The sequence below is a fragment of the Leptopilina heterotoma genome, unplaced genomic scaffold, assembly GCF_015476425.1.
Source record: "Leptopilina heterotoma isolate Lh14 unplaced genomic scaffold, ASM1547642v1 Lhet_161, whole genome shotgun sequence".
Taxonomy (NCBI): Eukaryota; Metazoa; Arthropoda; class Insecta; order Hymenoptera; family Figitidae; genus Leptopilina; species Leptopilina heterotoma.
In genome coordinates this window covers 902,766-918,355 of record NW_025110876.1, presented here as the reverse complement: position 1 = coordinate 918,355, position 15,590 = coordinate 902,766, and the positions used below count along the sequence as shown (strand labels likewise).

Below are 15,590 nucleotides of genomic sequence, written 5' to 3'. Positions count from 1 at the left end.
ATGTCATTTTCATGTCCTGCCCAAAAATTTGGAATAGGGGAGACCGAGGTGAGTTGAAACGATTTTTACATTATCCAGTATAACTCAGCCAAAAATTATCCTAATTTTATGAGCTTTGTTTTTTTTGGATAGGTAATTTTGTGTAGTATGTGAATAAAAAATTAAAAATGTAAAAAGTTGTAAGGGTTTACTAAAAGATTGCAAAATCTAAAACTGTTCCCGGTACTACAACTCACCTAGTACCAAGGTGAGTTGTAACACATGTCGACATTAGTTGTAACAGTTGCAAATTTTGTGATTTATAATAACAATTTGATACCGCCAATTTTGGGCTTCGACAATACCAACGAGTTTTGAACCCTTGTTAAAACAAGTTTCCGAAAACTCGGTAAAAATGGTAATTTAGGGAGCAAATTTAAAGAGGAAGAAATCTCGGACCCTCCGTGAGTTTCAGAAGTTTTCTTTAATTGGGGAATTGATTTGATGCGCAATCAAAATTAAAGTAATGATAAAAAAAAGTATTGGGAAAAGAATTTATAATTTTTGGACCCTGCGCGAGTTCCGATAAAAGGTCTTGAAAAAAAGGGAAAAACGATTATGGACCCACAGGAAGTTTCCAAAAATCGCAGGGAAAAGAAATGACAGGTTCAGGACCCTCGGCGAGTTTCCACGGAACCGTAATTCCTCTGTGGTAAAGGAAAAATGAAAGGAATAAAGGAAAAACACAACCTCGGACCCTCCGGGAGTTTCCGAAGTTTGTGTTACTTGGAGAAAGGAAATTTAAGAATTTTAGACCCTCAGAAAGTTTCTAAAAATTCTTAAAGGAAAGGAGAAAAAGAAAGGACACTCTAATACACTAAATTTTCCTGCTATTACGCGTATTATCCAATATTACAGGGTATTACAGAACTAATACAGGGTATTATTGATTATTACAGAATATTACCTCAATATTATGTGGTATTACACTGACGAAATAATGCTCTATTACACTCTATTACGTGACTATTACATGACTATTACGTGACTATTACGTGAGGAGCGTACACGCCAATACACAAGTAAATACCCCCTCGACTAAAACTATTTATTTGAATCAAACAAATGTTTTCTCTTAAAATAAACAAATTTTTTAGTTATATACAATAAAAAGTTTTGGTTGTGTAATGACCATTTGGTTAATACAAATAAACGTATTGGAAGAAATTATTTGGTCAAATCAAACAAACGTTTGGTTGTCTGTATAGCAATGCATTTATTTGGTTGATTCAACCAAAATTTGGTTATTTCGAACAAATAGCCAGGCCGTTTCTTTGATATTTCAATTTAACTATTTAAATATATTAGATTATTATTCTAATGTTTATAGCTATAATATAAGGGCACTAGCCTGTATAAAAAAGAATACTTTTTTAAATAAACAATTACAACTAATTTTAAACTTGAATTGGAATTGAAATGTAATTGTATTAAACTTAAATTTTAATTGAATTTCAGCTAAATTACCATTGAATCAACCTTGAAATACGATTGAATTACAAGTAAATTTAATTTTGAATTGAAATTGAATTATACTTGAGTTATAATTGAAATACAATTGAATTACGATTGAAAAGCAATTGAATTTCAAATAAATTACAATTTAATCAACCCTGAATCACAATTAAATTTCAATTGCATTAAATTTGTATTAAAATTGAAGTACAATTAAATTTGAATTACAGGTAAACTATATATAAATCACAATTAAATAAAATATTAGGGAAATGTAATCATGGTTGGACCTTAGACAAGTTAGGACGCTGGTTAGAACAAGTCGAAAATAATATAGGGTAAGTCCGGGGCAAATGGCCATATGGGAGAGATGGCCAGTTGAAATATTTTACTGAATTTCATAATAAATGTTCAGAATGCGACCTGAATTATAAGCATTGGCCATCTCTCCCGGACATTCCGGGAGAGATGGCCAAATGCACTTTTTAGAAAATGTAAAAAATGCCGTCAGAAAATGGAAAAAAATAAAAGTCGGAATTTTTAATTTTAAAACATACTACCGTATAGAGCATAAAAATGCCCAACTTTTTTGTCTTTGAAATTTTTTTTTGGGACTTTTATTTTTAATAATAATGGACAAAAACTGAATTTTTCTTATTCTTCAATTTCATTGAATTTCAAAACATAAATCGACTTTTCTCAAACAAATCTTAATGAAATTAATCAAAAATTGATATACTTACTTATCAGGGTCTACTGAAGACGATGAAATGATTGAAACATTAAAAAATGTTTATTGCAAAATTATTTGTTAATGTAAATAAAGACCTGTCGGTAAATACCCATAGGTATTTATTATTACTTATTCTTCAATGAAATTGAAGAATAAGAAAAATTCAGTTTTTGTCCATTATTATTAAAAATAAAAGTCCTACAAAAAAATTTCAAAGACAAAAAAGTTGGGCATTTTTATGCTCTATACGGTAGTATGTTTTAAAATTAAAAATTCCGACTTTTATTTTTTTCCATTTTCTGACGGCTTGACTAGCTTGAATTTTTCAGTTCAAGCGCAGATCGAGTTATTGGACGCGGGAGCTTAATTTGTAAACAATGAGTAACGTTAAAAATATTAAAGTCCCACCTTTACCTATAAGGTCCAACCTTTGACTACATTATTTTTTTAAATGTTTATTTATATTTTAAAAAAATGTTATGCCAACCAATTTGCAATGTTCGAAAAAAGTGTTCCTCTTTTGTAGATCTTTCCAACAATATAACTCAATTGCCTAAATTTATTTTCTAAAAAAGTTATAAATAAAGAATTCGAAAGGTGTTCCAATCCTGTCTATGTTCTCCTACAAATTTACACCTAGAGAAATGTTTTATTTGAATTAAATAAAATTAGTTTCAATTTAAAATAAAAAATCTATACTTACTACAAATAGAGCAAATAAAATCATTTTAGTTAAATAGAATTTTATTAAAAACAAATTTATTTAAAATAAATAAATAATTTTGTTGATTCTAAGAAAAATATTAAAACACAATGTTCTTTTGCTAAATGTTATTTTAATTATAACTGTAAATGCTCTATTCATGAATATAATCTCGCAAATGACGAAACAGAGGAAAAAATGTCTAGTTTGGACCAAATGTAGAAATAATTCTATTAGTAATTAATACAAGTTAAATTCCCTTCCTCCCTCTTTGGCTCTCTCTCAAGTTGAGAATGAGTTTTACATTAATTTGTGGTAAACGCTTGCTTTCAATCGGCATGAATCAAGGCTTCGCAATTAACTTCCTCTTGAAAGAGCTATGCTCCAAATCCATGCCCAAACGAGAATATAGGCGCGAAAACCGAGAGAGTTGGAGGACGAATTGTGACTCACTGCTAGCGTTCACAGAAAATGCATTTGCCGATAACACTCCGGAGAGAATGAGTAATTTCGTGGTAGTAAATAGGCCACTGACATTAATTCCAGAGGGGAAATAATAAGAGAGCATTATCATCTGCACAAGGCTTGGCTTAAAGAAAAAAGCGGGGTATATAGAAAAAAAGGAAAAATCTTGCCAGGTTTGTGTTAAAAAAAATGAAACCTCCCTCTCTTGCAATTACTTAACCCTTCATTATTCTCGCGAAAGAATGCACATTTTTATTCTTTATTTCATTTTTCTGAAAAATTACTCTACCATCTTCTTAGGAATTGTTTATACAATACAAATAGAAGAATTTTTTGTTTGCTTCCAAAACTATATAAACCTTAAAAATATCAGGTTTTCACATGTTTTTAAATTCAATTTTCTTTACAATTTTAATTTGAAAATACTTTTATAGTATTTTTTAAATTTAATTCCCAAAATTTTATTACAAAGTTCGTTAGAAAATTTAAAAAAATTTAAATATGATTATTATAGTCAGGTAGCAAATGTTACGCGCAAAACATGGTATTCAATTTATTATTATTATTATTATTATTATTATTATTATTATTATTATTATTATTATTATTATTATTATTATTATTATTATTATTATTATTATTATTATTATTATTATGCAAATTCCAAAAAATTTTAATTTCGCTTTATCAACTTTAATTTTTCATAAATTTCAAATTCAAAATTTTAAAAAATCCTCTTATTTACTAATTGAATAGTTAACTATTATTATTATTTAATATTTTTAAAAAATTTTAATAAAATTCTTGGAAGTTAATCGAATTATTTTCAAAAATTTTATTAAAATTCTTTGCAGTAATTCAATTTTTCTCAAAAATTTTATTGAAATTCTTTGCACTAATTCAATTTTTTGGATACAATTTAAAAAAGATTTTCAGAAGAATTTAATTATTTATAAAAAATGTAATTAAATTCTTTGCAAGAATTAAATTATTTCAAAGTTAAAATTATAAAAGGTAGAAGAAATTTTAACATTTTTTTTAACAAAACTATTATCTTTTAAAATTAAACAAATTTCACATTTTAAGGGAAAAATATAAAAACTAAAATAATTTATACATTTTTCCGTCAAGAATCGTAGCACAAAACTTACTCTGTAAATCTAAAATATTTTAATAATAAATAAATAATTAATAATCAACTATTATTAATTAAATCTTAATTGTTATTATTAACTTTTATTATCCATTAATTAATTTCAATTTTATACAATTTATTTCAAAGAAATTAATTATTCAATTTTTAACATTATAATAAAACTTCAGCCACCAAAAAGTTATAAAAATCTGACCAATATATGCAAATTGAATTGGAGTCAAAATAAATTTTATGTTTGGTATTTGTAAAATTAAAATTTACGCAGAAAAAAAAATTCTGCTCGGAGAAAAATAAAATTTTAGCTTTGAAAACAAATAAAATAATTGTACCTAGAAAAATATTATAGAGAAGTATATTAAACTAAATTTTATTAAATACCTGATTTGAATATTTTTCAATTTTTAAGTACCGCTAATAATAAAATTAATTGAAAATTGTTCTAATTATTTAAAAAACAAATAAATTATGAATTATTCATAATTAATATTAATTGATAATAAAGGACTATAATTAACTAATCATATATAATTAAATAGTAAATAAACCTAATTTAATTATTAGGTTAGAATAATAGAAAAAAATATATTATTAATTAATTAACTTTTTAATTAATTTTAAATTTATTTAATGTATTTTTCACATTGAAAAATAATTATTATCAAATTTATAATAAAATTTATACTCAGTGAAAGAAAAGAGAGAAAAAAAATTTTCCAAGAAGAAAAATAAAATTTTAGCTTAAAAGAATTGGTCTGAAAAGGATGTTGAGTACCAAATAAAAAATATAGATAAGTAAATGAACACAGGTAAACTGTGCTGATTCATGAAATGAGATTTTTTTTCTGTGATAAAATTTTTGGAGAAAAACCAATACCCCATATTGTGTGTGGGTTAATAAAATTATCTCACCTTGTTTCCACAGCCATGATGAAAATAGGTCACAAATCCTGCGAATCACAGGAATGGAATTCTTTTTTTCCCTTTCCGTTTCCAAATGGTATCCTAAACACGATTTTAGATGTTAATTATGATAAAGGAAAAAAAAGTTCGAATTTTGATGTTTTTCGTATTTGTGACTTTTTGACATTTGTCCACGTTATCGTTTAGAAAAAAGAAACAGAAGCAAAAGACGATCAAAGAAGAGAGAGACACAAAGTATTTTCTTCTTTTAGGATGAATTCAGCTGAGTAAGGGACAAATTTTTTTTTCGTTTTTTGTTATCTCATGAGAGGGGGGGGTCTCTTTTTTGTAATTTTCACCCAATTTTTACGTCTTATCGCAGAGGCTGAGTTCGCAGAACATTTTTGCTCTCTAAATTGCATTTGAAAGTAATTTTTATTAATTTTCTTTTATAAATTTAATTTTCAATTAGATTTTTATAATTGTTTAAAAATTTTTAAAACTAAAATTTAAATTAAAATTTTAAAAACTTAATTTTTAAAAACTAAATTTTTTTTAATACTGTTGAATTTTTATTTCTTTTGTTGTAAAATTTAATTTTTATTTACTTTCATAACCTTAAAAAAAAAAGAAGTTACACACAGAGAAATATTTTACTCAAATTTTACTTGAATCAAATTTAAAAATTTTGTTTATTTAAATAAAAATATATTTTTCTTAGAATTTATTAATCAAGTCTTTATTAAATCAAAAGTATATCTTCTACAAATAAAACATTTAATTGATTCAAATAAGAATATTATTCAGAAGAAATAAAAAATTTATTTGGAACAAATAAGCAATATATTTAGTAAAAATAAAAAATTAAAGGGCAAAAATTAATTATAAAGGCTGCTAAAGAAACAGAAGCCTACTAGTTAATTTATTTAAAATAAAAAACTTACTAAGATGTACTAATTAAGAACATTTCAAAATAAAAAAAAATATTATACAATTTATTATAAAGGTAGGGAAAAAATTAATTAATTTTAGAAATAAAAAATACTCTATTTTCATGAATCAAATCTAAAAACGAGTCCAAAAATATAGTGATTTTCAAAAACATTCAGAACGACTATCCACCCTAAATAAAGTAATTTTCATTTGATGCGGATTCCTCTAAACTGAGTGCATATTTTCCTCTTACATGGGTAGTTCTACCAAAGGGTAAATTTATAATGTCCAAGGTTGTTTTTTACATTGATTTTGAAAAAAATAAAATTATTTTTAATGGGAACTGTAGTGCTTAATGATTTCTATTATGCCACAAAATGTTACTCGGTTTGAAAAAATATTTTTTGCAAAAAATAAGCATTCAAGTGCTAAATTCTCAGTTTCCTGGCATCATAAAAAACGTTAAAATTATTATGAATTTCCATTCCGATTAATTCACCATTTTTCAGAGTGCTTAGTAAAGGTTAACTAAATATATCACTTGCATTTTACTTAAATTGCAGTTCAATTAACTAAAATTTTGTACTTTGTGATCGAAATGGGCATTTGGTCAGACAAATTCTCAGTTTCCTGGCACGCACTTTTAAAAATAGTATATTAAGCAACAAGGGCATAAAGGCAGCCATTTGTTTACGGTGATTTTTGTGACACGAGTGGAGGTCGAGGGCGCCCCGAGACCGGAACGAGTGTCACAAAAATCAGCGTAAACAAATTGGCTGCCTTTATTCCCGTGTTACTTACGATACTTTTTATTCCTAATGCACAAAAGTGGCGATTTCAGATAGCAGACGACAGGGAGTAAAAGTCATTCACTTGTTCGACTTATATGAAAATGGCGGCCGTTTTCTCCCTTGGGCAAAAATAACGCATGGGATCAGCGGTTATGTTTGCACATGGGAGAAAATGGACGCCATTTTCATATGGTCGAACAAATGAGTGACTTTACTCCCTGTCGTCAGCTATCTAAAAGCGCTATTTTTGTGCATGTGGGATAAAAAAATAATTTATGTTTTTATACTTTTGTTGTTCTAGGTGTCGTAGACTATCCACTTTTAGATAACTTTGATAATACTTTTAACTTGAATTTAACCTACTTTTTAAAACCTGAACGTAAAAAAATGTTGTGCCAAAATTTTCTTCATTTTCTTCCTTCGTTTGTAGAACTACCCATATATGGTATCAAAAATAATAGTGTGTTTTTTTTCTTATAGCGAGAGAAAAATAATTTCACACATGAAAAAAGTGAAATTTTCAAATATTTAAAATTAGTGTTTAAATACGTGACCAATCATAGGGGAGACTATAGGGTAAACTCTCTCACTAGCGATTTGACGCTATGAACTCAACTTAAGATGGAGATATTGGTACTGTGAATAGTACTTAACATTCAACTTATATTAACGAACTTTCGTTTAGTTTCATGAATTCAACATAGAATCAGAGGCAATCAAATGTTTTTAAAGGTGTCAGAAAATAGTATATTACATTATAAGGGCAGAAAGTTCGAAATTCCTGCACTGCGCGAAATGATGCCCGAGGCGAAGCCGAGGGCATTATCGCGTAGTTTAGGGCTTTCGAATTTCTGCCCGTGTAATATATACTATTTTTCTTTATATACGGTCGAGTACGCTGTGTAATTTATTTTTTAAGAAAATTGCAATCGAGTTTCATTTGACAGCCGGCCATCTTTATTTACTTTTGCTCCTCGCTTCAACGCCTCTAGCGGACACTCGTGAAGCTCTGGTTTTTTCTCTGTCTCTCTCTTGCAAACAATATTCGCCTGCCCCGACATTTGATGCACGAGCGAAGCGAGTGCTTCTGGTCGGGGGCAGGCACGAAAAAAAATGTGAAAGATAAATTACAGTCAGGTCCCCATACTGTTAGATTCCAAAGTGTTATGTCCTCAGTAGTGTTATGTTTTTGCATAACCTCCAAATTCAGAAGTGTTAGGTGACGTCACGTTACGTCACCAATTTTCAGGGCCGTATTCTTAAGCCCAAAGAAAAGGGGTCATATACTTCTAGGCCAAACTTGAGGTGTATATATTTACGTTCCTGAAAGGTGCGCAGTAGACATACTTTGAGCACATAACAGAGCTGAGTCTGGAGGAGTGGGAAATTTCTGGAAATGTAACAGTATGGGGACCCGACTGTAATATTATATTTTCAAAAGAATTTTTCTGGTGGTACAAAATTAATTCTATGTTTCTAAAATTCTAAACATTCTAATGAAAACACTTTCATTATTTCTTCAAATTATTACAATTTTATAATAACATTTTGGCACGTATTAAAAAATAAATTAAAAAATTTTTAATTATTTTATTTTTGTTTTTAATGTTTATTAAAATAAGTTTTGAAAATAATTATATCAGCAAAAGATTTCGTTCATTTCAATATTCAGAGCTTGTGGATAATAAATTTGTAAAGTATAAAAAGTTTTCTTGATAATTTTTTTTCTCATTTTATATTGCGATAACAATTACTCGTTAAATTGTCATTGAACTCGAAATTTTCTTATTTACCGACAGTGGTGTTTTTACCGACAGAGAATTCTTTTACTCCCGCTGTAATAGAGGTTGGGTATGAAAATCAACCAATGCACAAATGTTTGTCTTTCTGCTGCGAAATCGCAGCGGGAAATACGTACTTTCGACCGAGGTATGAAGAAAAAACGTGTTTTTTAGATTTTTAAGTTTTTCGATCATTATTTTTGAGTCTTAATTTTTTTGGCAAATTTTTTTTGTTGCTATTGGATGTCCTTCTTTGAAGTACATATTTAGTTTTGTCTTATTTCAATAAGATTTAATTAAATTTATTCTGAAATGTGAGGAATACACTCGGTGTAAAGCCGCTCACTTATAGTTTTAAATTTAAAATTTAGAATAATATAATTTCACGTAGGGAAGTGTGCCGGTTGTGAGCACCCTTTTGTTTTTGCCTTATAACATTTGTCCATGTGCATATTATACAAATATATGTGTACGAATTTAAAGCTAGAGGTCTAAGGTGACTGTCAGTGAAGGAATTAAATTGATTTCTTTAAATAAAAAATTTTTATTAGAAATTTAGTGAAATAGAAATCTTTTGACAAAAAAATTTTTGTACCCGGTTGTGCACTGCAAAAACTGGTATCTCACTCGTGTCTTAAAATGAGTTGCTTTAAGTGTTTAAACCATTGAGATACAAAATCTGTTTTATATTGAGACATTTAATTTCATCTCGTGTCTCATTTTAAGACATTAAAGGTAACTCAATGCGTATAAGACACGTAAAACGTCTTCTTAGTGTGAGACGGATACTCGAAACACATTTCGTGTCTCAAAATGCATTGCTAAATGTGTAAGACACTTTGAAACGTCTTAAAATGAGACACATATCTGTTTCAAATATGTGGACTAAGACATCTTATGTGTTTCAAATATGGGACAAAACGTCTCAAAATCAGACACTTGTTTTTGCAGTGTGGGCACCCTTGAAAAATCCGCTAAAAATAGAAAAATATTAAAAGAAACCAACACAAATAAAGAAGAAATGAAAGTTTCTTTATTTTAAGAGACTTCGCCGGCATAAAGAACAAAAATGATGACACGTTTTCACACTATGCTCATCGCTAACAAAAGCATAATGCTAGCATGTGAAAAAAGCTGGCCCGCATATCATAACGCACTTCTAATACACTGAACGACTATATTCATCGCATTTAATGGAGTTTTCGGCTGTCACTTTCCTTGGCAGAAAGTTTAGATAGATGAGACAGTCTTAGTCCACATCATTGTCAGATGGTAGAGCTACCTTAACATAAAGGTGCCCACAACCGGGAATGACAGTCATTTTTTAAAAAGACCAACATTAGAGATGTGCAAAAAGCTCGAAAAGTCGAGCCGAGCCGAAATTTTTTCGGGCCGAGCCGAGCCGAGCCCGAGCCGGCTCGATGTATCGAGTACTCGAAATTTTCGAGTACTCGAGTGACTTCGAGTACTCGAAAAATTCGAGTACTCGGGTAAATTCGAGTACTCGATTAAATTCGAGTACTCGAATTTTTCGAGTACTCGAATGGATTCGAGCTTTTGACTTACTAAAAAAACTATTAATAAGTAAAAAATTTCGAATTTTTTTGAATTACTGAATCAATATTTCTATTTGCTAAATATAATAAATGCGAAAATTCTATGAATTTTCTCTAGAACTCGAATTTACTCAGAGCTCGAAAAAATTCGAGTACTCGAATTCCCTCGAGTGCTCGAAAAATTCGAGTACTCGAATTAACTCGAGTACTCGAAACTATTCGAGCTTTTTACACAGCTCGGCTCGGCTCGAACTCGGCTCGAGCTCGAACTGATTAGGCTCGGCTCGGCTCGGCCCGAAAAATGAAAAGCTCGAAAAAGCTCGCTCGAGCCTCGAGCCTCGAGCTTTTTGCACAACTCTAACCAACATATTTTGTGATGCAGGATTTTGGCAAAACACGAAGGTAAATCACAAAATATAATGACAACACTGCAAAAAAAAAAATTAAACCCTTTTTTCTGAACGAATCTACACCCATATGTTGCTCTTCGAAAACAATACAAAATTACTTTTTTATTTATTTAATGAAAATTTTCTTTATTATGCTCACAGTTATTACACAAATGCATATATTTGTTTCGTTATCAATACGAAAAGTCCGTATACGAAAAGTCAACGAACACGACTTGCAATACTCAGATCAGTAAAGTCTGCTTGCCGTAGAAGTTTACGTAGGGGTGCCCACAACCGGAGCGTGCCCACAACTAGCGCACTTCCCCTATTATATTTTAACAATAAAAAAATTTATGACTTGTTAAAACAAAACTTGTAACTAAATTTTACTTTCTCTTAATAAAATATAACATTATTTAAATCCATAGTTGTAATTCATGAAACCTATATTTATTATTTATTAAATCAATTTGTTGTTAATAGAACTCATAGTTTATAAATAATAAATCATACTTAAGACGGGAATAAGACGAATTTTAATATTTAAAAAATAAAACTGTTCCGTCTTGAAAATATAAATTGATCAGATTTACCCTAGAAAATTGTGATTTCGAAATTTTGTATATGTGTATTAAAAAGTTTCTCTAAGTAAAACTAAAAAAGATAAATTAAAAAATCTTTTTTAATTTTTTTTGTAGAAATCATAAGCATTCAAATGATATAAATTAACTTGGATCTAGAGAATAATTTTCTAGATTTTTACCGATCTGAAAAAAAGTGAGCGGGTTTACCTCAGTCTCCCCTACATTTAAAAAAAGTAACAAGATAATTAAAATACTAAAAACAAACGTAATGTTAAAAATAAACATGTACTCTAACATTCCTTATATATTTTATTGAGAATATAAATTTATATTTTATAAATAAAAATAAGTGATGAATAAGAAAAAGTACATTTGTAGTAAATAATTCCTCTAACTACACTTTCATGCGAGTCAAGGATAAAGTTTTAAATATAACACATTTTTCACATTTAAAAAACAACGTCTCACATTCTTATACACATTTTAAACTTCTACTATTGTTAGTTTCAGTTCAATTACACTTCTAAAAATGTTTCTACAATTAAAATTTCACTAATGAGAAGATCAAAAAGCATTTAATTTCATTACTAAAAATACTTCGACAATTAAAATTTTATATAACATTATTTATGAAATGTAAATATAGAAAAGTTGAAACTTCATCGGACTCTTCACCTAAATACGGACTTTTAATAATTCTGTCGTTATTTAAATTTATTAAAAAACAGTTTGACATATTTGCCTTTCTAATTAATCAATTAAATTTGGTGAAAACAAAATTTGCAAATTTAGCGAAAAAATCTTAAAATTCACGTAACTCCGTTAATTTGAATTAAATTTTTTCAAAAGATGACCGTTTTACGCAGAATTAAAAAAATATTTAAATTCTAATATTATTCTAAAAACCTCGTTGAAGTTAAAAAAAATAAAAAAAATCGCAAATATTTTCAACTGCGGTTTTGTCAATTTTTATTTTGACAAAACGAGCAATACACGATTAAAAAGATGTGCTTTTCCCCTTTCAACCAAAAAAACAATTTTGAAAATCGGTTGAAAATTAAGGAAGTTATGAGTATAATTCTTTACATGAATACACAAAAAACGGGTTTCGCCCCTAAAATGAAATTTTTGGGGTGTTTAAGTGATTTAATACATACTACTTTTTAAAAGAAAAAGTGTTATTGAATAATAATTTTCAGGAATTACTGAATAATCATTTATTTAAATAATCATTATAATCTTTATAATCATTACGTTTATGCGTTATAAAATTTTAGTAAGTTCAGTTTTATTTTGTTTATGGTTGTAAGATTTGATATAGTTTATTATCATAAGAAAATGAGGTTATGTTACTTAAATTTTTAAATTTTAACAGATGTTTTTCACCTGAAGAGGATATCAACGTTGATATCGAAACGTGGTGAGTGACGAATTATTTAAATAAATATGATTATGCAGTAATTCCTGAAAATTATTATTCAATATATATAAGCCATATTGTGAAAAACCGCACTTCATGAAATGCCTAGACGTTTTATGAAGTGCAGCCACATTGTGAAAAAAATATTTACTTCACAACGTGTCCAACATTTTTGGACATTTCATGAAGTGCTACAGCCAATTATGCATTTTGTGAAACTAAATAAAATTACACAATACGTCAAAATATAAAATGCATTTCATGAAATGCCCAAGTCGTTGAATGCTGATAATGAATATGACAATTGTAAACCAAAAATTCAATAAACAAACTTATATTTTACTTATTTTTGCATGGCAGACTATTATGACATTTGCTATTACATAAAATATTATTTTTTTACAGTTGCATATTTTTGTCGTACATTGACGACCGGACACTTTAAAATTGCACTTTAAATGACCTTGCCCTCCCGTATTTTTTTACACACTCTCGGACTGTTATATTTTAATTATAGTCAACATCTTCTTTTTTAATAAAGTTCAAACCGGCTTTCTTCATTTGTTCACTCCCGAACCATCCCTTTATTATCCCAAACGTAAATCCATCAATTTATACAGGCTTACAAAATATAAAATAATAACATAAATAATATATAATATTTTATATGAAAACTATTTGCAACATCAATAAATAAATTAATGATAAATTTTATTTTAATTTGAATTTTGTTCACTGTTATATTTCTAACAATGTGTTCATTGGAAATGAAAACAAAAATTATTTATGCACGTAACAATAACTTATTCACAAGTCAGTGACAATAATATTTACAACCATAGTACCTTAATTTTAAATTTTATTTAAATTTTTTTAATATAAAAATTTTTTAATTTATTTCAATTTTCTTAATTATAAAAAATTAAATTTCTTTTATTTATATTTAAATCATGGTTTTACAGATTACTTACAATTATTCATTATCGGCATTCAACTACTTGGGCATTTTATGAAATGCATTTTATATTTGGACGTATTGTGTAATTTTATTTAGTTTCACAAAATGCATAATTGGCTGTAGCACTTCATGAAATGTCCAAAAATGTTGGACACATTTGTGAAGTAAATATTTTTTTCACAATGTGGCTGCACTTCATGAAACGTCTAGGCATTTCATGAAGTGCGGTTTTTCACAATGTGGCTACGACATATATATATCACTGGATGTACGAATGTTTAAATTTAAAAAGTGTTATTTTGCTGTCACACAGTGTAATAACATATTATGTATTTATCTTTCATAAATTATTTTTTTCCTTTTTCAACTCTTCGAGACCATAAATGCGATGACTTAAACTTTATTTTAATACAATTTCCACTTTTTCTAATATTTTTTATTGTTATATATTGGTAGACAAAAGTTTATTCAATAATAAATCAAACAAAATTTTAATTCTTTTTAGCAAAATTAGTTTAATTAAATTACATTGAGTTTAAATTAACTGTGATATAATTTTGATAAGAAGAGTCCAAAAATGATAATTTCCATCATGTATTCGTTTACTTAACTTTAAAATCACATCTAACAACAATAATTATTAAATTGCTTACACTTACAGTTAATTAATGAGTCCAATGATAAAAATATTCAACTAAACACGCAAGTGAAACAATAGTTGCAATATTTTAAAACACTATTTATCGATAAACTGTAGGATTACTGTAAATTTTAGTGATTTAAAAAGGACGTCAACAACATGCCGGCAAAAATAAGAGGAGAACAAATATACACACAAGAAAATAGGTTCAGTGCGCAGGCTTGCCAACAACCAGACTAAGATTGAAGTAAAGCGTGACATGAAAGGATGGGTGCTAACATACACCGGCTGCTTCTAATGCGCGTGCGCATTAAACAGAAATCACTGGAATGGGAGACAGAGAAGCTGAATAGCCCTCCCCCTCCTTACTGCATTATCAGCTGTATACATTGCACTGATGCCATGTTGCCAAATTCATTAAATGGAAAAAGTTGATAAAAAAGGGAAAAAAAGTACTAGTTACTAAATTTTTTTTTATTTATATTTAATGGTCTTAATAAAGTAAATTCGTAGATGCGTATGTATATTCACAAAATTTAATCTGTAATTGATTATAATAATAAGGAACGTACAGAATACCCAATAGGAAATTAACCATTCCCAAGTGCGAAATGCCAAGACTGCAAAAACGGCCCATGATTGGTCCAGTAATGTCGGCCGCGAATTGGCAGTAGTTACTGGGCCATTACTGGTTTTCAAAACGTCCCATTGCTGGGCCAATGATGGCGCCGATGGTCAGATTTTCAAATTTTTTAAGACTCGGACAGCTCTCGGCCCAATAATGGCACATTTACGGCAAAGTTGATCAATCTTTAATGGCAAAAGACAATTGCCAGTGATGTGACGAAGATCGGCCCAGTAATAGCTCATTATTGGCACTTTAATGGCAAAAAATTTGTATCTTTCATGGCAAATTATAATTGCCAGTATTGGGGCGTAGCTTGGCTCAATAATGGTACAATATTGGCAAAGTTGATCAATCTTTAATGGCAAAAGACAATTGCCAGTGATGTGACGAAGATCGGCCCATTAATGGCACTCTAATGGCAAACATTTTGTATCTTTGATGGCAAATTATAATTGC

At 28.5% G+C, this 15,590-nt stretch overlaps 1 protein-coding gene across 1 annotated transcript in view; it reads right to left on the bottom strand.

Annotated features, from left to right (window-relative positions):
* Positions 1–14,754, bottom strand: part of LOC122498899 (putative aminopeptidase W07G4.4) — an 88,172-nt gene extending 73,418 nt beyond the window's left edge. Inside the window, exons 1-2 of the mRNA XM_043606894.1 lie at positions 14,526–14,754; positions 5,461–5,553 (exon numbers count right to left, since the gene is read on the bottom strand). Coding sequence (XP_043462829.1) covers positions 5,461–5,477 — 17 coding nt within the window. The 5' untranslated portion in view covers positions 5,478–5,553; positions 14,526–14,754. The remainder of the gene's footprint in view (positions 1–5,460; positions 5,554–14,525) is intronic.
* Between the last annotated feature and the right edge of the window lie 836 nt (positions 14,755–15,590).